This window comes from Aspergillus clavatus, genomic scaffold (genome assembly GCF_000002715.2).
Source record: "Aspergillus clavatus NRRL 1 1099423829803 genomic scaffold, whole genome shotgun sequence".
NCBI classification, from domain to species: Eukaryota; Fungi; Ascomycota; class Eurotiomycetes; order Eurotiales; family Aspergillaceae; genus Aspergillus; species Aspergillus clavatus.
This window is the reverse complement of record NW_001517096.1, coordinates 326,451-350,506: the sequence shown is the minus strand read 5'-3', so window position 1 is coordinate 350,506 and position 24,056 is coordinate 326,451. Positions and strand designations below refer to the sequence as shown.

At 52.2% G+C, this 24,056-nt stretch overlaps 8 protein-coding genes across 8 annotated transcripts, besides 1 other annotated feature; 5 read left to right on the top strand and 3 right to left on the bottom strand.

Annotated features, from left to right (window-relative positions):
- Positions 1 to 413: 413 nt before the first annotated feature.
- ACLA_078650 (putative cyclohexanone monooxygenase) lies at positions 414 to 2,380 on the top strand (the record flags this gene model as incomplete). Its single annotated transcript, XM_001270541.1, has 2 exons — positions 414 to 834; positions 891 to 2,380. 2 exons carry the CDS (start codon positions 414 to 416, stop codon positions 2,378 to 2,380), a joined length of 1,911 nt encoding a protein of 636 aa, XP_001270542.1.
- A 2,311-nt stretch (positions 2,381 to 4,691) lies between these two features.
- Positions 4,692 to 5,918, top strand: fmpR (Zn(II)2Cys6 domain-containing transcription factor fsqA; the record flags this gene model as incomplete). The annotated part of the gene is made up of 1 exon (XM_001270540.1): positions 4,692 to 5,918. One exon carries the CDS (start codon positions 4,692 to 4,694, stop codon positions 5,916 to 5,918), a length of 1,227 nt encoding a protein of 408 aa, XP_001270541.1.
- Positions 5,919 to 7,921: 2,003 nt separating this feature from the next.
- On the top strand, positions 7,922 to 8,506 carry ACLA_078630 (uncharacterized protein; the record flags this gene model as incomplete). Its single annotated transcript, XM_001270539.1, has 2 exons — positions 7,922 to 7,949; positions 8,283 to 8,506. 2 exons carry the CDS (start codon positions 7,922 to 7,924, stop codon positions 8,504 to 8,506), a joined length of 252 nt encoding a protein of 83 aa, XP_001270540.1.
- Positions 8,507 to 9,429: 923 nt separating this feature from the next.
- On the top strand, positions 9,430 to 11,399 carry ACLA_078620 (putative glucan 1,4-alpha-glucosidase; the record flags this gene model as incomplete). Its single annotated transcript, XM_001270538.1, has 3 exons — positions 9,430 to 9,661; positions 9,715 to 10,549; positions 10,613 to 11,399. The coding sequence occupies 3 exons, from the start codon at positions 9,430 to 9,432 to the stop codon at positions 11,397 to 11,399; spliced, it is 1,854 nt and encodes a 617-aa protein (XP_001270539.1).
- A 453-nt stretch (positions 11,400 to 11,852) lies between these two features.
- On the bottom strand, positions 11,853 to 15,832 carry ACLA_078610 (putative sensor histidine kinase/response regulator; the record flags this gene model as incomplete). The annotated part of the gene is made up of 4 exons (XM_001270537.1): positions 11,853 to 12,100; positions 12,162 to 14,771; positions 14,831 to 15,681; positions 15,750 to 15,832. 4 exons carry the CDS (start codon positions 15,830 to 15,832, stop codon positions 11,853 to 11,855), a joined length of 3,792 nt encoding a protein of 1,263 aa, XP_001270538.1.
- Positions 15,833 to 18,002: 2,170 nt separating this feature from the next.
- Positions 18,003 to 18,059: a microsatellite.
- Positions 18,060 to 18,346: 287 nt separating this feature from the next.
- Positions 18,347 to 19,923, top strand: ACLA_078600 (putative xylosidase/glycosyl hydrolase; the record flags this gene model as incomplete). Its single annotated transcript, XM_001270536.1, has 2 exons — positions 18,347 to 19,069; positions 19,120 to 19,923. The coding sequence occupies 2 exons, from the start codon at positions 18,347 to 18,349 to the stop codon at positions 19,921 to 19,923; spliced, it is 1,527 nt and encodes a 508-aa protein (XP_001270537.1).
- Positions 19,924 to 20,217: 294 nt separating this feature from the next.
- Positions 20,218 to 21,725, bottom strand: ACLA_078590 (succinate--CoA ligase subunit beta; the record flags this gene model as incomplete). Its single annotated transcript, XM_001270535.1, has 6 exons — positions 20,218 to 20,310; positions 20,361 to 20,482; positions 20,531 to 21,285; positions 21,335 to 21,431; positions 21,479 to 21,551; positions 21,708 to 21,725. The coding sequence occupies 6 exons, from the start codon at positions 21,723 to 21,725 to the stop codon at positions 20,218 to 20,220; spliced, it is 1,158 nt and encodes a 385-aa protein (XP_001270536.1).
- Positions 21,726 to 22,239: 514 nt separating this feature from the next.
- ACLA_078580 (uncharacterized protein) lies at positions 22,240 to 22,812 on the bottom strand (the record flags this gene model as incomplete). The annotated part of the gene is made up of 1 exon (XM_001270534.1): positions 22,240 to 22,812. The coding sequence occupies one exon, from the start codon at positions 22,810 to 22,812 to the stop codon at positions 22,240 to 22,242; it is 573 nt and encodes a 190-aa protein (XP_001270535.1).
- Positions 22,813 to 24,056: the final 1,244 nt, after the last annotated feature.

Sequence of the window (24,056 nt, the reverse complement as noted above, 5' to 3'; positions counted from 1 at the left end):
GATATCCAATAATTCGCTACTTCCTCCTCATCTTTTCAGCCCAATATCGGGAATTCGGACCCTCCGCACCAATAGAAACAAGCATTCATTCGGTGATCCGAAGTGTCTCCGACCGCCGTATATGCAAACTCGTCTGTGGATTCAAAATTATATTTTTAATCGGATATCGGAGAGGGGAGGTGCAAAGTGAAGATCCCAGGCAACCGGGAGCTTGTGGCAAGAAACGCTCAAGATCGTTTGTTTGTATCGACTCCAATTGGCTCTGCAGGCTGCTACCGATGCACTCTGTGTCTATATTGACAATGCCCTTATGTCCGGTTCTACTGTGAGACACTTGACCAGCACATCCGAATTGGATCTACTTATTTGCCAGCGCTTAGCTCGCGAAGTGACATACTTACTATACGGCCAATATGGGCTCACTCTTGTCTATAGTTCTACGCTCAGCGACGCGGATTATCCGCCCTATAATCCCGTCCAGTGTACTTTCTCTCCTTTCTGGACCAAAGCCGGTGCACCCCCTGCAAACGCTTCAATTCGACAAGGAAGCGATTCTGGAGAAATACCAAGCTGAACGAGCAAAGAGGCTACGTCAAGACGGTGTTTCGCAGTTCAAATCTGCCCGTAGCGGGGCCTACGACCGTTTTCGGCAGGATGTTGCTCGTCCTCAATCTCGAGAGCCCATCGAGGCGGAGACAAAGGTGCTTATTGTTGGGGCCGGGTTCGCTGGCCTGGTAGCCGCGGTGAAACTGGACCAGCAGGGCGTCCAGGACTTTCGGATTGTGGATAAGGCGGCTGGATTCGGGGGTACCTGGTATTGGAACCAATATCCTGGTATGATATATTGCTCGTAAAGAAAGCAAACCCCAATCTAACATGCGAGATTCTAGGCGCTGCATGCGATGTCGAGTCCTTGATTTATCTTCCGTTTCTCGAAGAAACTGGCTACATCCCGTCCAGGCGCTTCTGTTATGGCCCTGAGATTCGTGAGCAAGTCAACCGTGTTGTGGCCAAATGGGACCTTGCGCGCAGATCACATCTATCCACCGAGATTACCTCCATGACATGGGATGAATCGATCCTGCGATGGCATGTCAAGACCAACCACGGTGACCATTTTATCACACAGTTCGTGGTTATGGCCACGGGGACTTTCCACGAGCCGAAGTTGCCGGGCATCCCGGGGATTGAAAACTTCAAAGGAGATCACTTCCACAGTGGTCGTTGGGACTACCGGATCACGGGTGGTGATGAGACGGGCAACATGAGCCAGCTGGCGAACAAGACTGTCGGTATCATTGGGACGGGAGCTTCCGCCGTCCAGCTGGTCCCCAAACTGGCACGGGATGCGAAGAAACTTTACGTTTTCCAACGCACCCCATCCTCAATTCGATTCCGGGACAACTCTCTCTACGATACTCCGTCCCTGAAGAAGTCCCTGCCGCCCGGCTGGCAGAGGCAGCGGATGACGGACTTTGCCAACATCCTCACGGGCCAAGTCGTCGATCAGGACTGCGACGCACTGGAGGGGCTACAGGAGCTAACGATGAGGGCCATTCTAAAAGAAGCCAGCGATGCCGGCGTCACCGTTCAGCCCGAGCAGATTCCCGAGTTGATGCAGCTGGCCGACTTTCGCCTCATGCAGCAGATTCGGGGCCAGGTAGATGAGATCGTCAAGGATCAGGAAACAGCGGCAAAACTCAAGCCCTGGTACTCGTTCATGTGCAAAAGACCGACGTTTCACAATGACTACTTGGCTGCTTTCAACAATCCGAATGTGGAACTGGTCGACACGGATGGCCAGGGAGTCTCCTACCTCACCGAGACGGCAGTCGTTGCAAATGGGCGGGAATACGAGGTGGACCTTCTCGTCTACTCGACCGGCTTCGACTTTGACGTTGAAGCAAACTTCTATCGGCGGACCGGGATTCAGCTGGTCGGCAGCCGAGGGAGGACGTTCGACGAGAAATGGGATGAGAAGGGCCCGTCGACCCTCTTCGGAGTACACATCCGGGAGTTCCCCAATCTGCTGTATGTAGGTCCCGCGCAGACAGGTGTGACAGCCAATTGGACCCATACGACCTATGCAGTCGGGGATCACATTGCCGAATTCGTGGCGAAGTCTCTGCGCGACGGGCAATACCAGGCGTTTGAGCCCACGGAAGAGGCCGAAGAGGAGTGGGGAAGACGGAATGAGGAGGGCAGTGAGATGAGACTGCTGTTTGCCCAGTCCTGTCCACCCGGCTACTACAACCGGGAGGGGAAGCCGGAGGAAATTCCTGCTCGCTGGGCGTATTTCCCCAAAGGGATTATTGAATGGACGAGAATCACTCAAGAGTGGCGCGAGAAGGGAGACTACCAGGGAATGGACAAGCGCTGATCTTGCGTAGGACGGTATATTTGACGATAGGCTTGACTCGCATTACAAATGATACGCCAGAGGGACTTTTCAATAGGGGTATCTGTAGATCAATCAGCCACTTAACAATAATGCCGTAGGCGACCTCCACGGCAGGTGACGGAGGGGGAACTGGTACACGATTCACACCCAAGTAACGGCTCCGCAGGCGGGTCCGAGGGGGTAGTTAGTAACTTGTATATCCGTAGAATCTGGACTATTGGTGCAGTTCTGCCAAAGATGACTTTTGGCCCCAGCCCTGAAAACTTTGTGACTGTCAGGGCCCTGCTCTGAGACCTGCAGCATGATGCCATGGACCATCACGACGCTATCAAACATTGAGCCGAATCGTCTATCGCGCAGCATTTTCCGTTCTGGGTCTCACATGCAGTGTGATCTGGTGAATCTCAACTTCTCAAGACCCAACGATGCTAGCAATGGCCGAGATGAGAACATCCAGTCCCGGAGGGCCCGCCCTGATGCAGCGAGATGATACCATTGTGCCTGCATCTGCGGTAAGTGAGCGGGGTTTGAGTCATAATTTGCATCTATAGTCAAGGCTATGGAATCCGAATAGGTTTCAACACTCAAGAGAAAAAGAAAAAAAAATAGAACAACAGAGACAAAAGAAAACACGGACATGGCGCCTTTCATATCACTTTGACTTATGACGAGGTAAGCCACCTACTCGGTTCTGCCGGAGGAGAATCAGATAAGCTGCACCTTGGGCTGTAGACGTACGGGTCCTGGTGCAGGCGAGGTAGATCATTTGTACGTACAAGGACCAGGCTCCCCTCTGGAGAGTGGTCTGAGACATACCTGCTGCGTAGTGCGTACTTTGAGACATAACGGCCTTGTGTTGTATCATTCGTCGGATAGGTCCAACCCAGGTTTAGTAGTGTGTCAGCTAGCCGCCTGCCGAAGCCAGACGCCTCTAAGGCCACGTAGCCGATAGCCTTTCTCTCTCCCCCCACCGTCCATGATAGTCTGTTCTGTGATTGTTAACTAGATAGTAGATACTCTGTAGGTTATCAACGCGTCTTGCGGTCTTTGGTCGGTCTGGAATCGTCGATCAGGGATACCGCGATGCTCTGATTGGCAACTCAGACACATCGTGGCTTTTCCTCCCAGCATGAGTCGATGAGGAGTGAGCAAGATACTACGGAGTAGACCCCTTACTAATGATGCCCAACCTATGGGTGAGTGATACAGAATCCTTGAGCTAGCGCCGATCAGCCGCTCCTGGAGCTTTATCAGGCAGGCGGAGTTTGCCATTACTGTGATCGACAAGCAGTCTATGCCTGCGAGTCTCTGTAGTAGGAGGACAAATAGTTACCAATCAATGAGTAACATGATGGCCCATGTTGAATGCCGTTATCTCTGCCGCCGGGGGAGCTATGGAACTACACCTATTGGATACATTAGACCATCTCAGGTCAAGAATATGAACCGTTGCTTCTTGCGTGTGAGCATCAGCCTACAGCTGTGCCCTACAGGAAAAGCAAGTCGTCTGAAAATTGGGACACGCGTTAGAGGGAGCTGCATATGAAACAAGGCCTTGATTGGTACAATACCTTATCTTGATAACCGGCTCCATATAGCAGTCGATAGTGTTGATCGTATATTTTGGAAACTGTCCTGGACAACTTGAGAGTATGACGTGAAGGAGCCCACTGGAGCTATTGATGCATGCATGCTGTGTCCATATGAAAATCTGTGATTACGTGAATGGATGCGATGCCGTATGTCAGAATTTAGACTATTCTGGGCTCATTTCGGAGCCTTCTCCCCGCATTCATCGTGCTACTCAAATATAGTCGATCTGAGGTTACTATCGACGCTGGCATGTCGGATCTATCTTTCTATAGACGACCTCATATATCATTCTTCTCACACCATTGACTTCAACGGTTACATGGTCAGGAACATGGATCTTTACCGTCGAAGTGCCTGTGATCGATGTCGACGCCAAAAGCTCCGTTGCGTTAGGCCATTGAAACACGGGGCCTGTGAGCATCCCAATAACATCGAAGCCCTTGAGCCTTGTGAGCGTTGTTCGAGGGCAGGCACCCCATGTGTCAGTACACTGCCTCCACCAAGGAAGTTATCCAGAGTAGAACGACTGTCTGGCCTTACTTCTGTTGGTCAGCTTGATAACCTACCCTTGCAGCCTTTAATTCCCAAGCAGGCATCCTCTCATAGGCCTGGATCTGGATCTGCGAAGTCGTGTATTCCACCGACTGGTCAAAACAAAGGTATCAATGACGCCAATGCAGTGACTGGCTCACTTTCGATGCCTTTGCCAGACCATCGCTCGGGTTCTAACGTGCATCGACAGCCCGAGGCGAGGCCTCTGAAGCGAAGATCAAGGGATATACACCCTTTCGGTACGGGCTCCCCGCCGACGGAACTCTTAGATGCCCCGTCATTCAGTACGAGGAGAAGTCCGATCTTCTCCCAGGCGGAACCTTTTGCCTTGAATGACTTGGATTTTGCAATGCAGCCACATTCCGGCGGTGATCTGCCTTCTCATGGCGATGATTTGTTCGCGGATGTCCTGTTCTCGCCCCATCAGAAACCCCCTGCCGGTCCTACAGTGGGGGAGAGCCTTTTTGACAATACAAAAGCTCAAGAGCTAGATACAAGAGAGTGCTGTCTTCGGCGCCTCACAAGTCTCAGCTCCAGACTCTTTCATGACTTTAACAACACCAATTCCGTGAAGCTGCCAGATCTTCTGTCCTTCTCGCCATGCCGGAATCTGACCGCGCCAAATCAGGCAACCGACTGTCCTCAAAACATCATTGGAAGAGTCCTGGAGAGCTCCCACACGTTTCTAGACATCCTGCATGGACTCGCCCCGGATCCAAGACCGACCTCGTCCTCTGATTCCGAGTGCTCCTATTCCAACTACTGGGAAGATGACGAGTTTGTTCCTATCAGCGATGAGATGACTTACAACTCGACATCGGCCAGACCTGAATTCCGGGATTCGAGCGACATGTGTGCGAGTTCTTCTAACCGAGACTCCTCCGATCTTTCTGCCGCCTCCCCGACAATAGACATGCCCACCACATTGACCATCCTCACCTGCTATACCTGGCTTCTCCAGGCCTATGATACTATATTCTCGCAGATATACTCCAGCCTGCTCGCAGGAACAGATAGCACGTCGCCGTCAATGCCTCCAGTACTTCCGGGGTTGCAGATTGGCGGATTCAGCCTCGACCAGCATTGCGACCTGCAGATCGAGATTCTCATCCAGTTGAGTGCCAGGATGCTCGATAGGATCGAGGGAAAGTTGGGCGTCACGGACACAAAAGATTCCAATGCGCCGGTTGATGACCAGGAGTGGTCGCGCAACGGCAGCATTCTCGACACAGCCTCTGCATCGACAATCCTGGATGCGCTCTTCAAACAGAACCATTCAGAAACGCGTGCAAAGCCAGGGAAAGGGGCAAGGGCTGGGTCGGTCAGGAATATCATGAAGAATATCAGAGCAGAGTTGACAGTTCATAAATGACGGTGCAAGATATATATCTGCCTGGCAGGCAGTTTGGACACGTAGTCCTGTTATGCTCGAACTTTCTAGAGAAACCCACGTAAATCGGGAATCGGCGAAAGCGGGACGGTGCTATATATACAGCCTGTCTCTGGTATTCTCTAACTGTGCTTCACAGTTCTACTGTTGATGGATTTAAATTAAAGGGGATCATACTGACTCGAATATATAAAGAGGAGTGTGCTGGAAAGGCAGTTCAGTGTTGAGAAATTGTCATTCACTATAACTATGCGTCCAAATAACAATCATATCAATACCATGCTTCAGTACATCATAAAGCCAATCCACATAGCAGGGTCAGACTCTATAGATTCCACGGAAATTAGTACAACGCATCGCCGGACGTGAGAGAGCCTACTGACCTCATTCCTGATGAATCTGAAAGCTGATAGCGCACCCTTATAGATGACATACAAGAGGACTCCCGAATCGCTTCCATGGAATTTGAATCTCTCCCAGGAATCCAGCTTGTCGGCTGTGACTGCGATGTCGCCGTTCTTGTTGACGCCCACGAGCTTGCCCGTGTCGGCGTTGAGAAAGCCGCAGCCGCCATTGTTTGCTTCCGCCTCCAGAGCTGATTCTTGCTATGCTCTCAGGTGTGGATATGGAGTTCCTCGTTAAGGTATCTTCCGGGGACGACGCTGAGAGCTCCGCCGCCAGGAACCTTGATCGAGTAGGTGTTGCCATCCTGCACGGATGCAGAGGAAAGAACTTTGATGTCGGACATGACGAGGGCCTTTGCCTGGGAGGCAATATAAAATGCCGAGAGGGAGGAGGGAATTGTAGTGGAGGAGTTGTTGTTGAACTTGGGAGGTAGATGTCGGGATATGACTGACCCTTCATATGTTTGAATGCCAACTTGCATTCATTATCGAGTGTAATAGTTCCACAGTTACAATCAATATTGTGTCTTCAGATCGATCCAAAACGTTGCTGTAGCCATAAATGAGTAGAAAGTAAAACCAGGCCAGGATATCATCCAGAATGGCAAGTTGAAGACCAATCGCTTCCCATAACGACAATGAGGTAGGCGCAATTAACATATTTTCAGCATAAGTGCAGCTGAGATAGGTCTGTCAGCATTTGCATGAATGGCATGATCCAAATCTTCTAATTGAAGTTTTCGCTCAGCTGATGCTGGGGCTTAATACAGCACTTTGGATTGGCAGCTCGAAGCGGCATGCATCGTCTAGGACTACCAGCTGAGCCTCCAGCTGAGGCTTGCATTTCCATCTATCAACATCTCATACATTCTTGATCGCGTGGCTTTTGCTATATCTTTCTTGTTTGTGTAGCTAGGACAACGGCTTGAAGCGGTATATGTAGTGAGCCTACCGATTTGGCGAGATACGACAGCCGATGCAAGCACTGATGTCGATCCTTGGCTATTGCTGCTTTTTCAGGAACCATCAGTATAGTGTCTGGGTGGATGTACTAGATACGAGCAGAGCATGCAGCTGAGCTGACTGTAACTTCAACTGAAACTGTGGCTGCTCATGGCGGCATGGGAGAATCTCACGTCCATATAATCCCAGTATCATTAGGTGATGGGCAAACAGCAAATGCACAAACACTATCCAGTTTCGGTAACTAATTGAATATGTCTATTGTCAAGGTCATTATGTATATTGGCGAATTCACTTTGAACCGCGGTGCGAGACTGATAAGTCCGATATCAGAAGTCTGAAATACGAAAGAACATATGATTGACGAAGCGAAGGGGAATCGTTACTCCGGTAAGGATATTATTGCGTATCCCATAGACGCCGTTTATATACACAGCCAGCAGCGGCTGAGACCATGTTAGCTAACTTTCCATATCGGCATGCAGACTCAATGCAGGAATTCACTATCCCAGCAGCCTTCAAGCCGTCGGTCATTCTCGGGGGCTTTTCTTAGCGTTTGGGAAACCTTGTCGACTTGTCATCCAAAGTGCACAGGGATGAGATGCATTATCAATCGCTATGGCGATCATGAGCTCTGGACTGCTCGGTAGGCTATCATGATGTCGTATCAACCACACCTGGTGAGTCCTTCTCTGTACACAGACTTGGTATCTTGGCCCTTTGTGCTTCATTGGTTTCTATGTCTATATTTCCTCTCATTCATTGCTTCCAGGGCTACGGGTTCGTAAATAGAGGTGGCGTGTTCTTCAATTTCCGTCCGTGGTCAATGCATTCACTGTCTCTGGACATCTAGGCCCGGGGCTACGCCACACTAGTCCGGTCAATTGTTTTGTTCCTCAGAGGCGAAAGGTATCTAACTAACTTTTGCTCCCCATGTATGATTATATCCTATGTCTGTTTCATAATCCAAGGCTTCAAGGGCGGGCCAGCCTTCCCATCCACATCGAATCTAGTTCCGGAGCAGCTGGAGAGATCTCCTTTACTCATTGGCTGTATGCACGCATTACGGTCTCTGGGTGCATGGATGGAAACCCGGTCGAAACAGCGGCCTCCTCGACTGGTATTGACTGGAAGAAGCCCTGGTCCAAGTTGCCTGCCGGTGCCTCGAGTCGCGATGACTATGCCGCCCATTCTGCTACTTAGACACCAATCATTGATCAGTCATGCAGGGAAGGACTGCAGTACTACAGGCCAAGGTCAATTCTTTCCTACTAGCGACTTGAGCCAGTCGAAAGTCCGAGATATGGCTTGATGGCTTGCACCGTGGGGAAGCAGGTACTCCCGAAGAATATCCTGCAATATCATCGCATCCCTCCTTTAGTCCCTCTGCATTTTTCGCCTCGAGCTTACGAGTATACCGGAATTTGCATTCGACTTCGATGCGAATCTCGACCAGCTCGGTCTACCAGTTCGTACAGTGACACCCAAGCACTGCAGAAAGCTTAAATGCAGCGATCAACTTTTCGAACCCATTATAATTGCGGAGGATGGATCGAGAGGATCGGATCGACTACAACCTGGATTCCTGGACCCATGCCAAATAGCGTGCAGGTCTTGGAGTAAGGTGAGGCCACAGAACGGCCATTGCATGACTGTAATCAGCGACAAATTTCCGCGTCCTTGTTCCAATCCACTAACGCGCGGTGGGGGAAACGAATGAAATGCTTGAGTGAAGTAGCGTAGACCGTAGTGGCTAGCAAGATTGGCCCTAAATTAGTCTGTTCACTACTAGTACTGCACCCGCCGCGTTCTCCGTCTCTCCGCATCTGTGAATGTCAATGTGGATCTCTGCAGAGAACAAAGAGCTCACCGGATATGATATTGCTGGAGTGGTGAATGGAGGAGCAAAGGGACAATACTCAAAGGGTCTATGGATGGCAGGCTTCATCTCGGGGTATCAACGGAACGTACCAAAATTCCTCGGTCGAATGGTTGAGTGATGCCGACCTGACCACCGAGCAAGAAGGACAAAGTACCCAATCGTCCTCCGTAGCGACATATATAAACCTCGCAGTGCCTGTGGTCAAGAAATCTCTTCTACAACCAACCTTCGCATATCCCGCAACATGCGATTCCTCAGTACCGCTGTGGGCATCGCCAGTGTCCTCGGCCAACTGGCCGGTGCTTCGCCTGTCAGTGACATCTCTGAACGTTCCCTGCGTCTCGAGGCCTTCATCGCCAAGGAGGGACTCTTGTCGTACCAGAACATCCTGAAGGCCATTGGCAACACCGGCAGCAATGCTCCGGGCACGGCTGCTGGTCTCTTCATTGCCAGCCCAAGCCTTGTGAACCCAGACTGTGGGTGTTCTTCCTTGGGAGCTACGGACACAGACTGACTGAACACCTCCCAGATTTCTTCACATGGACCCGTGATTCTGCGTTGACCATCCAGGGCCTGATCGAAATCTTCCTGACTGCCAACAACTTCCTGGGAATCGACTATCAGCCGCTCAAGGGCCACATTCAGGACTACATCTCTTCGCAGGCCATCCTTCAGAATGTCACCAATCCGTCTGGCGGACTGTCCGATGGCGCTGGACTTGGTGAACCCAAGTTCGAGGTCAACTTGAACCCATACACCGGAGCCTGGGGCCGCCCTCAGCGGGATGGTCCTGCTCTTCGGGCGATTGCCATGTTGACCTACATGCAACACCTGATCAAGAAGGGCGAGAAGTCCGTCGCCTCCGACCTTGTCTGGCCTGTGGTTGCCAACGATCTGGCCTACGTCGCGCAGTACTGGAACAGCACCGGGTTCGATCTCTGGGAAGAGGTCGATGGCTCCTCGTTCTTCACGAGCGCGGCCCAGCACCGCGCTATGGTCGAAGCCAGCACCGTGGCCAAGGCTCTCGGCAAGCCCTTTGAGACCTACGACGCGATCGCTCCCCAGATTCTCTGCTTCTTGCAGACCTACTGGAACGGAAAGAATATCGTCTCCAACATCAACACGAACAATGGTCGTACCGGCATCGACCTGAACTCCGTCCTGACCAGCATTCATATGTTCGACCCTGAAGCGGGCTGTGATGATGCTACATTCCAGCCCTGCTCCTCCAAGGCCTTGGCCAACCACAAGGTCTACGTCGATTCCTTCCGCTCGATCTACACGGCCAACGCTGGACGCGGCAAGGGCCAACCTGCCAATGTCGGTCGTTACCCGGAGGATGTCTATCAGGGCGGTAACCCATGGTACGTTTCATTTCATCCCCCTTTTTTTTGTAATCACAAGCACAAGCTGACAGCGCATCCAAGGTATCTTGCTACTCTGGCTGCGGCCGAGCAGTTGTACGATGCCCTCTACGTGTGGCGCAAGCAGGGATCACTCACCGTCACCGAGATCTCGCTTCCGTTCTTCCGTGACTTCTCCGACACGATCAAGCCGGGCACCTACCGGGCCAACTCGGCGACCTACCAGTCGCTGACCCGGGCCGTCGGCAACTACGCCGACGGCTTCACCAGCCTCGTGCAGGAATCCACTCCTCGCAACGGCTCGCTAGCGGAGCAGTACACGCGCGACACGGGCGCGCCCATCTCCGCCGGCGACCTGACCTGGTCGTACGCGGCGTTCCTGTCGGCGGTGCAGCGGCGGGCCTCGATCGTGCCGGGGTCGTGGGGCGCCGGGCGCGCCAATACGGTGCCGGCCACCTGCAAGGCCGTGACGGTGCGCGGGACGTACGCGGTCGCGAAGCCGCCCTTCCCATTCTCGTCGACCAAGTGCATCCCCGCCAAGCGCGTGCCCGTCACCTTCTGGCTGACGGCCAGCACGTACTGGGGCCAGAACGTGTTCATGACGGGCAACACCACGGCGCTGGGCAACTGGAACACGACGGCGGGCTACGCGCTCAGCTCGGCGCTGTACACGGAGGCGAACCAGCTGTGGGTGGCGTCGGTGGAGGAGCTCAAGCCCGGCGAGACGATCGAGTACCGCTTCTACAAGGTCGAGCCCGACCGCTCGATCACCTGGGAGTCGACCAAGAAGCGGGTGTATACCGTCCCGACTGGTTGCCCTATGTCTCCCCAGCTCACGGCCACTTGGTAAAGTGACTTGGTGTGTCTTCAGATTGGGGATAGGAAGGGGTACCGGGGGGGGTTCAGCGGCGCTGGTCCCCCTGCACTCGAGCAGCGAGGACATATGTGTATCATAGTCTACCTTGCGCTAATTAATATTGTCTTATGATGCGTTCTCCATCGTAGTGAACCTAATGAAGATGTAGTGGGTAACTCATAGTGAGGTGTCCTATAAAGTAGAGACTTTTGCATTATCTACTGATGTTCAAACGTATATCCTAAGCTGAACGGGGCTGGGCTGGTATCACACGATGCATCACGGCCATGCTATGGCAGCACACAAAAGACACAAATCCAAATGAAATACCACCCAAGGCTGACCCGTCCTATCATCCCACCGTTGGTTCCCAACCGAACGCCCAACTCCTCCCACCGCCCATGCGTACCCATACAAAACGAACAAAAGACAAGGAAGAAAACGATATCACCGCATCAAATCATCGATCTGCTTGACCAGTTCCTGGAACCGGATCGGCTTCGACAGGAAGAGATCCACGCCCGAATTGAACGCTTCCTGGCGGACGGGGGCACTGCCCAGGCCCGACAGAGCGATGATGGTGGTGGGCTTGAAGGAGGAATGGCCCGCATTGCTGCCTCCTTCGCGATGCATTTGCTCAAAGAGACGGATTTCCCGACTGGATTCGAGACCGTCCATGACCGGCATGGAGATATCTATTGCACTTAGTTAGTCACGAGAACAATCGATAGAAAGTTAGAGGATACGGCGACTCACCCATGAGAACGACAGGAACCTGCGGAAAATGCGCCTTGTATACTTCCAGCGCTTCTAACCCGTTTGACGCAGTCAAGTACGGGAATTTGGCCTTCTTCATGAACGCGACCAACAGTTTGAGGTTCACGTCGTTGTCGTCCACCAGTAAGACGGAGGGTCGAGTCTTCGCGGCCTCGACGGTGGACACCTCCACGACGCAATCGTCGACGTCCGACGTCGTCACAGACACCGTAGCCTTGTGCGGAGTCAGAGACAAATCGACGCGCGAAACCGCCTCGTTCTGCTGCATGGCCTGGCTGGCTCGCTGGGCGGCCAGGATGGTCGTGGTCATCTGGACGGCGCTCTTCGCCTTGGCCTCGACGCCATTCAGCGTCCGCACCTGGCGATCCTTCTGGCGTTTCAGGCATGCCAGGAGTGAGGTTGCCATCTTGGACGGGCCGCAGGGCTGGCTAATGAACTCGTAGATCGAGGTGGAGGGTCGCTGGCTGGCGCTCGTGGACAGCTTCTGCGCCATCTGGGGCGTCGAGCAGATGACGATCATCGGCGGGCTACGCGAGTCGCTTTCGGCCATGGTCACCTGCTGGCAGATCTGGTCCACTTGGTCAAGATTGGCTTGTCTGACCAGGTACAGGTCGTAGGACGGCTGATCCGGCAGATGGCTTGAGACCAGCCCAACATCCATGCCGAAATGCTCCTTAAACATGCGCATGAGCGACGGGCGCAGACGCGCCGAAGCCTCGTCCTCCTCGCGCGAGGGATTGCCAAACCCGATCAAGCCGATTGACTTGCCTCGGACGCGATCCTTGGCGCGGCGCACAAGACTAATCTCGCGATCGGAGTCGTTGGTTTCCGCTTGAGGGGTTCGCGGTAGATCTGCCGTGACGGTGACCTCGGTCCCGGAGCCCTTTGTGGAGGTGATGTCGACCTTTCCGCCTAATGACAGCACCGTCTGGTGAACAATACTGAGGCCTAGTCCGCTACCGGGGGACAGGGGATCCTCCTGCGAGAAAGGCTTGAAGACGTTGCTCTGCAGGTATTGCTTATCGATACCCTGGCCCGTGTCCTTGACGGTCAGCGTCACACTGCCCATTTCCTCGCGGGTTCCGTCTCCGCGGGATAATCGTCTCGTCTTGGCGGTTGTTGCCGCGCTCGACTTCAGTGACACCCAGATAAATCCAGAGCGTGTATATTTAAGGGCGTTGCCGAAGAGGTTCATAAGGATACGCCGCCAGGCACCGGCCTGCGTTTCAAAGAGCCATCGGGCGGCGGGTTCCACGTCGTAGATCACGGTAAGAGACTCGTTAAATGCCGACAACGGGCGTTCGGTGGCACCATTCATTGCCCCATCGCCATCTTTGTCCCGGCCTGGGAGAGGCGATACACCCCGGGCGAGGAGTCCACTCTTGGCTGAGAAGCAATGGCCAGCAAAAACGCTGTCAATGACTTCTTCCAGGACTGCATCCAGCTGGACGTCCGAGATGAGATTGACCACCCCGATATTAGGCTTATCCTTGGAAGATGTCCGGCCGGGCAATGCTGGTCTCCGTCGGGAGGTATGTAAGGATTTGAAGCGCGAGGAGCGGGACTTGCGGGTGAATTGGTTGATCTTGGCGAAATCCAGCATGTTGTTGATGATATCCAGCAGCGACCGGCCACAGTGCTCGATGGTGTTGACCAGAGCCACCTGGGCTGGCGTCATGGCGGAGTCGCCCAGAAGTTCGGTACTACCCAGGATGCCATGCAGCGGGCTGCGCAGTTCGTGCGAGATGCTTCCGACCAGCGTCGCGTGCGCCTTGTTCGCCAGTTCGATGTCTAGCCGGTGGATTTCGGCCATGATGCTGTTGGAAAAGGCGTACAGATACGCCAGTTCACCCCCCAGGCTGAAGACACGCGGGGACGAAGTCCACACAAACAACCCCGAGAACCACCGGTTGCGGCGCGAGTCCCACAAGGGAAACAACGTCACACAGCGGGCCGAGGGGAAGATCCTGATCAGAGCCTTGTTCTCCTCCTTGATGCTCAACCGCTCCCGTTTTCGTTGCTTCCACTGTCGCTGCACCTTGGATCCTTCGTACCGGCGATAAATGATTTCGCGAGAGACGGAGTTACCTGAGGCACTATCGCTGCCTTCGCTAGACGAAACGCCGCCGTTCTCATCGATGTTGAAGATGGCGCCGCGGGGATAATTGCGGAGCAAGGATCGCAGGAGGGATTCGCGCATGCCATTGAGTGATCGGCCGGAATCGTCCTGGACCATGGAGTGGCCCAGCACCTCGCACACGGCAGAGTCGTCGGTCTCGGTTGATGAATGGCCCGTGGTTGGATTGTCACTGTCGCTGCTCGATATACTATCCATAGCGCAGCTACTGCTGCTGCTACTGCTTTCCAGGTCCGTATGGCGATCATCCGCGTTCTGCACCAGCGCCGAATAGGAATTGACACTAGCGTCGAAGAAAACGACGCCTTCGACTTCGAGGGAGTTCTGCAGGACACGTGCGGCGCGCCCGATAATCTCTCTGGTACCGGAGGCCAGTGTGACTTCTGGTTGACGGACCGGTTTCGGTGTCGAAGTGGCTTGTGGGGGAGGAGTTTGTCGCGTATCTGGGGATGCTAGAGTGATGGTGATTGTGAGTAGCAAGTCAACTGTCGCTCGAGCCAGCTCCACCTACCTGATGGAGATGCACTAGGTTCCTTGTGGTGCATCCGGTCCTTGAGCATCGGACGGTTCTCTGGTCGTGCCTGGTGATGGCGTCGCAAGTGCGAAAGAGGGCCTGGTCCATCCGTTGAATGTTGGTCCTCATCCTCGTCCGACGCGAGTCTGCTTCGGCGGAGACTGCTCGACGGGAAGGTAGCCCCTTCCACAAAACTGCCCAGACCCGAAATCATGTTCGCTCCCCGACGGTTCTGTTCATGCGAGCGGACCATCTCCAGATGGTTCATGATGGCTGCAGCGGTGTCGACCATGAATCGGACCTCCAATGGGTCCAACCCATCGCGGGGCTCCCCATCGCTGACGGCGAAGGCTCCGATGGCAATACCCCTGCGGCTCATGATGGGGACGCCGGCGTAGAATCTCAGATGTGGCGCGTTGACCACGTATTGGCGCTGGCGACACCGGTCGTCTTTGGTCATATCGGAAATGACAAGCGCACAGGGCCCCCTGCCCTCCAATTCCTTATATCCCACGTTCAATTGATCCTCCTCGCACACGTAGTGGCAGATCCCATCTGGCTTCGCGATGACACTGCTGCCCAGCCACAAGGCATCCCCTTCAACGTGGACTCGGTCATCCTGCAGACTCAATGTGCGGGTGGACTCGGCCAGGATGTACTGGGTGTGCCGATCGAAGAGGGAGATCATGCATCGTTGGACGTTCAAGCGCAGGGCGCCGAGCTGGGCCAATGCTGTGAGCGTGGTGTCGTGCGAAGACTGCGGCAGTAACTCATCGGCATCGATCTCGGTCCGGGGAGACGGAGGAGGGCGATGCAGGAGACCAGGGCGCTGGGGAAGCTGGCAATACCTGGTCTTTGGGTTAGCGACTTTGTCCTTTCCCAGGGGGTTTCTTAGCTCTGATACTGAACAACATACTTGTAGAATTCACGCTCCTGCGCCATGACGGTCTCGGCCAAGGGACTTCGACCAGCAGTACTGAATTCCGCAATCTCTAGCATCTCATACTTTTTAGCGGAGTTCTCATCTGAACACTACAGACTAACCCATCTGGCTAGAATGTGATGTGCATGTTTTTTTCTTCTTTCTTTTACGGTTCGATCTCTCACAGGGGGAATTTTGCCACTGACAGGTAGGAGGGGGAAGAATGGAAGTCAGAATTGCCCGCGATCGGCAGAAAAAAGAGCAGGCTGGCCTGAGGCAAAAGACGAAACTGGGGGAGAAAGAAAAACAAAAACATGGAACTGACCTGTTGCTTTTGCCATCCCCCGACGTCATGGCGGAGCAGTTGCAGAGAGTGATTGGTTGGAAGGGATTCCGCTAGTCCCGATGCAGATTTTAGGCTCAGTCTAGACCCCTGCCATTCCGGTTTCCAGCCAATCATCGCAGTCACAGATGGATTGCAGCCATGCCTCAGGCTGTCTGTCACGGGACTTCCCGATTAGTCGCCGGCCATCGCTGCCTTGATGCCTCGGGCCCCAGGTTTCAGGAAGCTGTGGTTGAAGATTGCATTCAGTGTTGGATAGGCCTCTACATGGTCACTTCCCCTGTCGCTGGGAAGCGGTAAATATCAAGCTCAATGTCTGTTCCATTGTCGATCACTACTCGTGGAGATCCGATCGATCTGGGACGTTGATCGGATCAGCATGGCTGTGATCCACTTAGGAACATGAGCCATGAAGCAAGTTGAGGAATGTCAAGAGGGCAGTTTCGAATCCAAGGTTATATATGGATATATGCTATATACATGTAGTGCATTAATATATATATCCCATCTCATCTACAGAGTCCATGCACCCCATAGCACGGGATCATGATATATATATTCGTTCCACCTAGTACAGCATGCCTCCATCATTGTAAAGTACTCAACTTTCTCATTGGCATTTCACCTGTAAACTAAGGTACTAAGGTAGCGAAGAAGTCTTTCCCCTTTGGGATGGCCTCCCAATACACTGCATTGTCATCACTGTGAGCAGGTGGTGAGCAGTGCATGAGCTTGATTCTGTCAGTTGCCAAAGGGAAAAGGCAACTTTGTCAACCTTTTCCTCTTGAAACCATTCACTACTAGATTCTGACTGATCTATATGATCGAACCGAATGACCAAGGTCCTTTGATTGCGCTAAGATGTGTATAACCGTAATTGTTCAGCTCTGGCCGGTTTCTCAGTCCCCTGGGACGTTCGGGAATCTGAATGCCACCCTAGCTGGGCAGATTTGAAGGAGGTCCTTTATGAACTGGAGCGCCGGCATACTGACGCCTAAATCGCTTGGTATTCGCTATCTACGCCGGGCCAAGTGATTGGCTCACTAGCTGGTTGCTGACGAACTAGATCCAGGCACAGTCAGCTAACAATGCAAATGCTCTCTTAGGTCTGCTTTCTCGTTAGACAACATGCAGAGTAGACGATGAATTCCTATCTTGTTTGGACAAGATTCCCTGGATGAATGGTTTCGTCCCCGCAGGACGAATCTAAAGATCATGTGGTATCGAATTCCGAATTCGCTACTCCCTTCTTCCTCATCTTGTGTGAAATTACAGTCGTGTGGTGAGGTTGTCATATGAAGAAATGTCAAGCATCTTGTCCTATCCCCTACTCTGTAGATCCTCCAACCTCGGACAAGAGATCCGCATATTCTTCAGCATTACTCCGTACATAGATTGAAAATGCGGGGAAGGAACGGGAACATCATACAGGCTAAAAGCACAAGAGGATCTGAGGACGATTCTTCCATTTTAGGCGCGGAGCCCATGTGAAGACAGCACAGATGGACATCTCTTCATCTTTCAATTCCCGACAGCAGAAAGTTATGGAAATTGTCATTGGCGGTCTCATTCATCAACAACCCAGACACATTATGCACACTCTCTCTGAGGGATCGTTGCAGTCAGGAAGGGGGATCCGAGTCCTGAAATTTCGACTTGAAACCTGAGAGGTTTGGCGCCAACTGACCGAATGCACCGCTATTAATAGCTTAGGAAGTAGTTATTAAGTACTTAGGAATTAACTATCCTAAAGGTCATGTATTAGGGGGACGGCTCATGTGAGACAGTGAGAATCACATATAGCTCAGGTGAGTTATGTACATGGACTAAATGTGCAGTACTCATATAGAAGCTTAGCATGGGCCCTAGCAGTTAGCAGGTGGGTGCTAACCAGTAGAATAAGCCCTATTGTATGATACACTCCCTATCGTATGACGCACTCCCTATAATATGACACACTCTATCATCCTTTACCCCACCGGAGTCTTCCATCCGGAGTCTCTATGGATATTTTCCAGAATCGGTATATTGAAGGCGGGATATTCCATGTATCAGAATGCCCCTTGACTGTCTTGTGAATGGTGGTCACTTGTCAGAGAGCATCTCTGCGGTTGATGATCAGTGGACTCTTTCTTAGTTGGGACATCGTTCAAAAGTTGTGAGCAATGCCGTGGACAACTTATATGAAGGCTGCACCCCAGCTGGAATTGAGTTATCTCCTTCACCATCATTGCCAATCTTCTTCACGATGAAGCTCTTGTTGCTTCCGCTGCTGGTCCTTACCGCATGGGCTGCCGATTTCAGCCAGCCAGTCCTCTGGGAGGACTTGGCTGACCTTGATATCTTCCGTGTTGGCGATACCTATTACTACTCTGCTTCCTCTATGCACTATTCCCCCGGTGCCCCCATTCTCCAGTCATACGATCTAGTCAATTGGAAGTACATCGGACACTCAGTCCCTACCCTGGCATGGGGAGACAAGTACAGCCTCATCGGGGGACAAGCTTATATCAAAGGCATCTATGCTTCCACGATGCGGTATCGCAAGAGCAATCGTCTCTGGTACTGGATCGGATGCATCGAATACTCCCGCACCTATGTCTACACCTCCCCATCCCCCACTGGGCCCTGGAAGCAGGCCGCCATGATCAATACCTGTTATTACGACGCGGGCCTTCTCATTGACGACGACGACACCATGTACGTGGCATATGGTAATACAAAGCTCTCAGTTGCCAAGCTGTCGCAAGACGGGTTGCGTGAAGTGACCAAGAAACAAGTTTTTGCTTCCTCAATCCCTCTGGAGGGGTCTCGGTTCTACAAACGAAACGGCCATTATTACATCTTCGTGACCAAGCCTGCCAATGCCCAATATGTGCTCAAGGCCAGCAATCCCTGGGGCCCGTATACTCAGAAGCGGTTGCAGGAGAATATCGCATCTCCCGTCGCGGGGAGCGGTATCCCTCATCAGGTGAGTTGACCTTACATCCCGTTCCTCGGTCTCTAACTGACACCTCCTAGGGAGGTCTTGTTGACACCCCCAGTGGGCAATGGTACTACATGGCGTTCGTCGACAATTATCCCGGCGGTCGAACTCCCGTGTTGGCGCCCATCACCTGGGGTTCTGACGGCTTCCCAGCCATCAAAACCGTCAATGGAGGTTGGGGCCGGTCATATCCCTACCCTACCACTCCACGCCCGTTGGAACGCCCCACCGGAATTGATACGTTCGCCGGTACATCTCTCAGCCCTCAATGGGAGTGGAATCACAACCCCGACCCGAATCACTACACGGTCAACAACGGCCTGACTCTACGAACCGCCACGGTCACACACGACCTCTACGCGGCCCGGAACACGCTAACACACCGAATCCTCGGCCCCTCATCTACAGGCACCATCGCGATGACCCTGACCAACATGAAGCCCGGCGATCGCGCCGGATTGGCCATGCTGCGCCAGGATTCCGCGTATGTCGGAGTGGTCAAGAACGGAGGCACCCTGCGAGTGACCATGGTCTCCGGACTCGCCATGAGCAATACGTGGGCCACCATCTCAACCGGACGAGAAGTAGCCGGCGTCAATCTACCCGGTGGAACGTCGAAGATCTGGCTGCGCGCATCCGCCGATATTCGACCGGGAAGCGGACGCACCGCGACCTTCCACTACAGTACCGATGGCTCGCATTTCCACTCCATCGGGAATGCGTTCACTCTGAACAACTCCTGGGAGTTCTACATGGGCTATCGGTTTGGCATATTCAACTACGCCACGTCTGCGCTGGGCGGAAGCGTTCACGTATCTTCGTTCGAGCTCACAAATTAAGTCAGTGTGGAGGTCGAGGATGCACGGGGCCTACTGCTGCGCAGTGGGTTCTACCTGTACCGCGAGAAACCCGTACTGATCTGAGTGTGTATGAGGAATTCGTTCTAGGAAAGAGTATCTACCCTTGTTGGATTAGAGGCATCAACTCCCAAATGTATGGATTTGATAGGACATAATCTCGGAGTATATTTCAATCCAAGCATAAATTTGAAGATCGATTATCCTAAGGGGCCTACATGTGCCCAATGCTCATTCCATCTGGTTGCAGCACAGTAATGGAAGCAGATAGCTTGATTAGTGTTTTGAACCAGACGCTAATCTGATGATATCCCGAGCAGCCCCTTCAAAGTCTGTATCTGTGTGTATATCAACTCCGGATTCTGCAAGCTGTCGGGGAGTATCAGCATGGCACATTCCAATACGAGGAGCGGGAATACCATTCTCAGGGCTTGTTCGGAGTTTGTGCCCTGCAGCCGGACGACGACAGGGACCTTGAAACCCCCCAATACTGATGCTGCTTCTAAGATAGACTCGGCAATCATGTCACAGCGAACGATTCCTAGACCCAGTGAGTGGTGTGTTGGCTATGCACCGGCAACATACGTACCACCAAAGATGTTGATAAAAATCGCTTGCACGCGTGGGTCTCTGGTCAATATTTCAAAGGCCTCGAGCAATGTATCTGTGGTAGCCTTGCCCCCAATATCTAGAAAGTTGGCGCTTTTCCCACCATGCAGATTGATCAGGTCGTTGGTGGCCATTGCTAGACCGGCACCGTTGACGATATTCCCAATGTTTCCGTCGAGGCGTATGTAAACCAGCCCATGCTCCTTGGCTTCGTATTCATCTCTCTGGTCCGGCATATACTCTTCCTTGCTGAAGATGTCTGGCTGGCGGAACCGCGCGGCATCATCGAAATCAAACTTGGCATCGAGGGAGACGAAGGTTCCCTTTGGCGTGCGGACAAGCGGATTCAACTCGAGGAGGATTGCGTCTTTCTCTTGAAACAGTTTCACCATCTGTTGGACGATGTGCTGGATTGTCTTCATTTCTGCTTCCGTGAAGTGAATTTCCCTCTGGATCTTGGTGAGGATATCGGTCGTGACACCCTTTGAAAGAGAGAACCAGAACTTGTGGAGTTGATCCTGGCTAGATTCAACATCCACACCTCCTTGATCTGAGATCAAAATGACGGGGCAGTATCTTTCCCGGTCAAACGTCAGCGCTAGGTAGAACTCGTGCTCAATATCCACCGCTTTATAGATGTATAGCTTCTTCACGAGAAGCCCGCCAGGTGGCGTCTGTTTTGTTGTGAGGTAGTAGCCGAGCATTTTCGCAGCGTTCTCGTAGGCTTTATTAGGGCTAGTAGAGGGTTAGGGATGGAATAGCCAACTGTATGTTGCTCACGTACGTGTTAACGATGCGAATACCACTCTTGCCATCACTCCCGAACCGTCCTTTACCCCGGCCGCCGGCGAGGATCTGCGATTTGAGCACCGACGGTGCATCTGGTAGTCATTTAGCAATGTAGACTTCGAGACTGCCTGTTACATACTGATCAATGATACGACGGACCTGGCATCCTCGGGAGTTGTGACCACGAACCCTTTCGGGACTGGGATGGAGTACTGCCAGAGAGCATAAGTTTTCGAATGGTTGAGGAGAATGCAGGTCGTACTTGCTCGAGAAGCTGGTGCGAATAATGCTCTAAGAGACTAAGCTGTCGGACTTGTTGCTTTAAGATAGACAGTGGCTATCAACTGGGGTTAGAATGTTTTGCTGACCGAGATCAAGGGAGGCATACCCGATGGAGAAGGTGCTTAATTTGCAGGCGGAACATCATGGAGCACTGATCCAAGCTAGGTTTTCAGTTGACAGAAAGGGATACGGCATTTGTATTACTTGCAATTCGATCTCTCGAAGCAGAATGCAGTTGATCGATCAATCACTGGACTATAGTAGTAATAGGAAAGTGAGTATAACTATGAGTGATGCCGTGTGGAAAATATTTCCACGAATATTACTGATAGTGACACACCATCAATATTGATCCGTCAATCTACTTTCGTGTCGAAATCCAGTGGCATAAAGGGTTTAGGATGTGGAAATATGGTCTCATCTGTATAAACTTCCATGACGTCGACGATTGATACTTCACTTCTCTAAACATAATAAGTGCAGGAGGCCTTTATATAAAACAGCGAAACAACGAATGGACATGCCCATTTACTACTGACAGTAGTCCAACATAGATCGTGCTTCCTCCCGACTACTAACATGGCCATGATTCGATCTAGCAATCCCAGTGGCGAGATATCAAGCCGTCTTGACATGGAGAATAGCCGGGTTACCCGAGTTCTTGGAGTAGATTTCAATGCTGTCAAATTGCGTTCCCAGGTAGATGGAAAATTGCCCATCCGTCTGCGCAGCCTGACAGGCCTCAGTCACATCCAGCGCCGGCAAGTTGCTGAGGGCAGGCACCGTGACCTGGGTGAAGACATCACCAGCCTCGGGGGCATTTTCTGCAGTGACCGTGCCCTCGTCCCAGTCAGAAGACAGCGCCCGCGCCACCGTGACCGTCACGGGGGATTCAAGCAGTCGGACAAAGGCCGGGAACTGGACGGAGCAGGAAGTGATATCGGCCACGGGGTCCGAGAGCTTGAACCCGACGAGTGCACGGACATAGGACATCCCACCCGTGCTGGCTTTGATGGTATTGTCATTTCCGAGGGTGCATTTGTAGCAATTGAGCTCTGGGCAACTCGGACAGCTCACCGTCGAACGAAGGATGGTCGAGTCTTTTGTGGCCGGAGAGTCCGTAGCCAGTGAGCTTGGGATGATGCTAGCAAGGGTACCCAGGGCCAGGCAGAGTTTGAAGGGGGTATGCATGTTGATAGAGTTTTGGGAGTATCGGTGATAGTGTACTGAAAGTGCGAATGGCCTGTAGATGCCAGCGAAGATGAAAAGAAAAGAGGCATTCCATAGCAGTATATAAAGGCTGGGATGTGCTATGAAAGTCCGTAAAAGAAGGGGTAAGCTGACATCAGACCATTTCATCTTCCAGTCAGTCCGCATATGACCTATCTTCGTAGCTTACTGACCTCTACATATATTTCTTGCTTCATCTGCAGGTCAGCCTCAGAGTTGTGGTGGTTCGAAGGTTTCTCCCTTTACGAGGTGGCCGCAAATCACAGTTGAACAAGCACTGGAAGAGGGACACGACATCTGTAGATCGACAGAATACGAATACATCGTCAGAATGGCTGTAGTACAATTGAACCAATTCCGTCTCTCAGACAAATCCAGGTATCCATTTCCTAGGTCTGAAATCATGGCCCACGCGATCTCCTGTGAGATGTTGCCATTAGCATGGTGACACTGGCTATATAAAGGGTATACAAGAACGAATAGGTAGGATATGAAGACATTTCCTTACATTAAGTTCAATTCACTCCTGTATAGTGTAGTTGAGGTTGAAATTTGAAAATGCATTGATTCCTGCAGTATTGGTCTAATCGTTTCCCTATATCTCATGCGTCACCGAGTCACTACATGCAATATATTGACTCCCGATTTGATATCGCTGGGCGCGTAAGAGCCACGCAACATTATTCTGGAAGACACCTGATATCATATGTACCTGGGCGCATTAATGTCCTAAACGGATATCCTTCAGTGCTAAGCCACCAGTGGCTTGATTAGTTTGGCCGGATTGCTCGAGCTCGCCTTAAATGGTAGCATGTCAGCCTCCATATATGCCGAAACCGCCCACATCAATTGCTAGCTCCCACGCTTGCATTTACTGGACCTAGCAAGCTCTTCTTCTCAATTCGATATCCCTTTACTGAGACAATTATCTCTCATCAGATTATGACGCTAGTAGTTGATGCAGGTGGGTTGAGCATATCACGACCAGTTCGAGAGTGATTTTGGCTGACTGAGAATACTCGAACGCGGTTTACTACTTGCACTTCCGACTCTATTACTTTAATCCATACTATTCGGCACTGATCGGCAGGATCTTGGGTCGTGAACTTCCTCTGTGTGAATATCCTCAATTGCGCGAATGGGACAATCCACCATTTCAAGCCCAGAACTGCAAAGCTCCACACATTCAAATTTCGGGCAGGCTC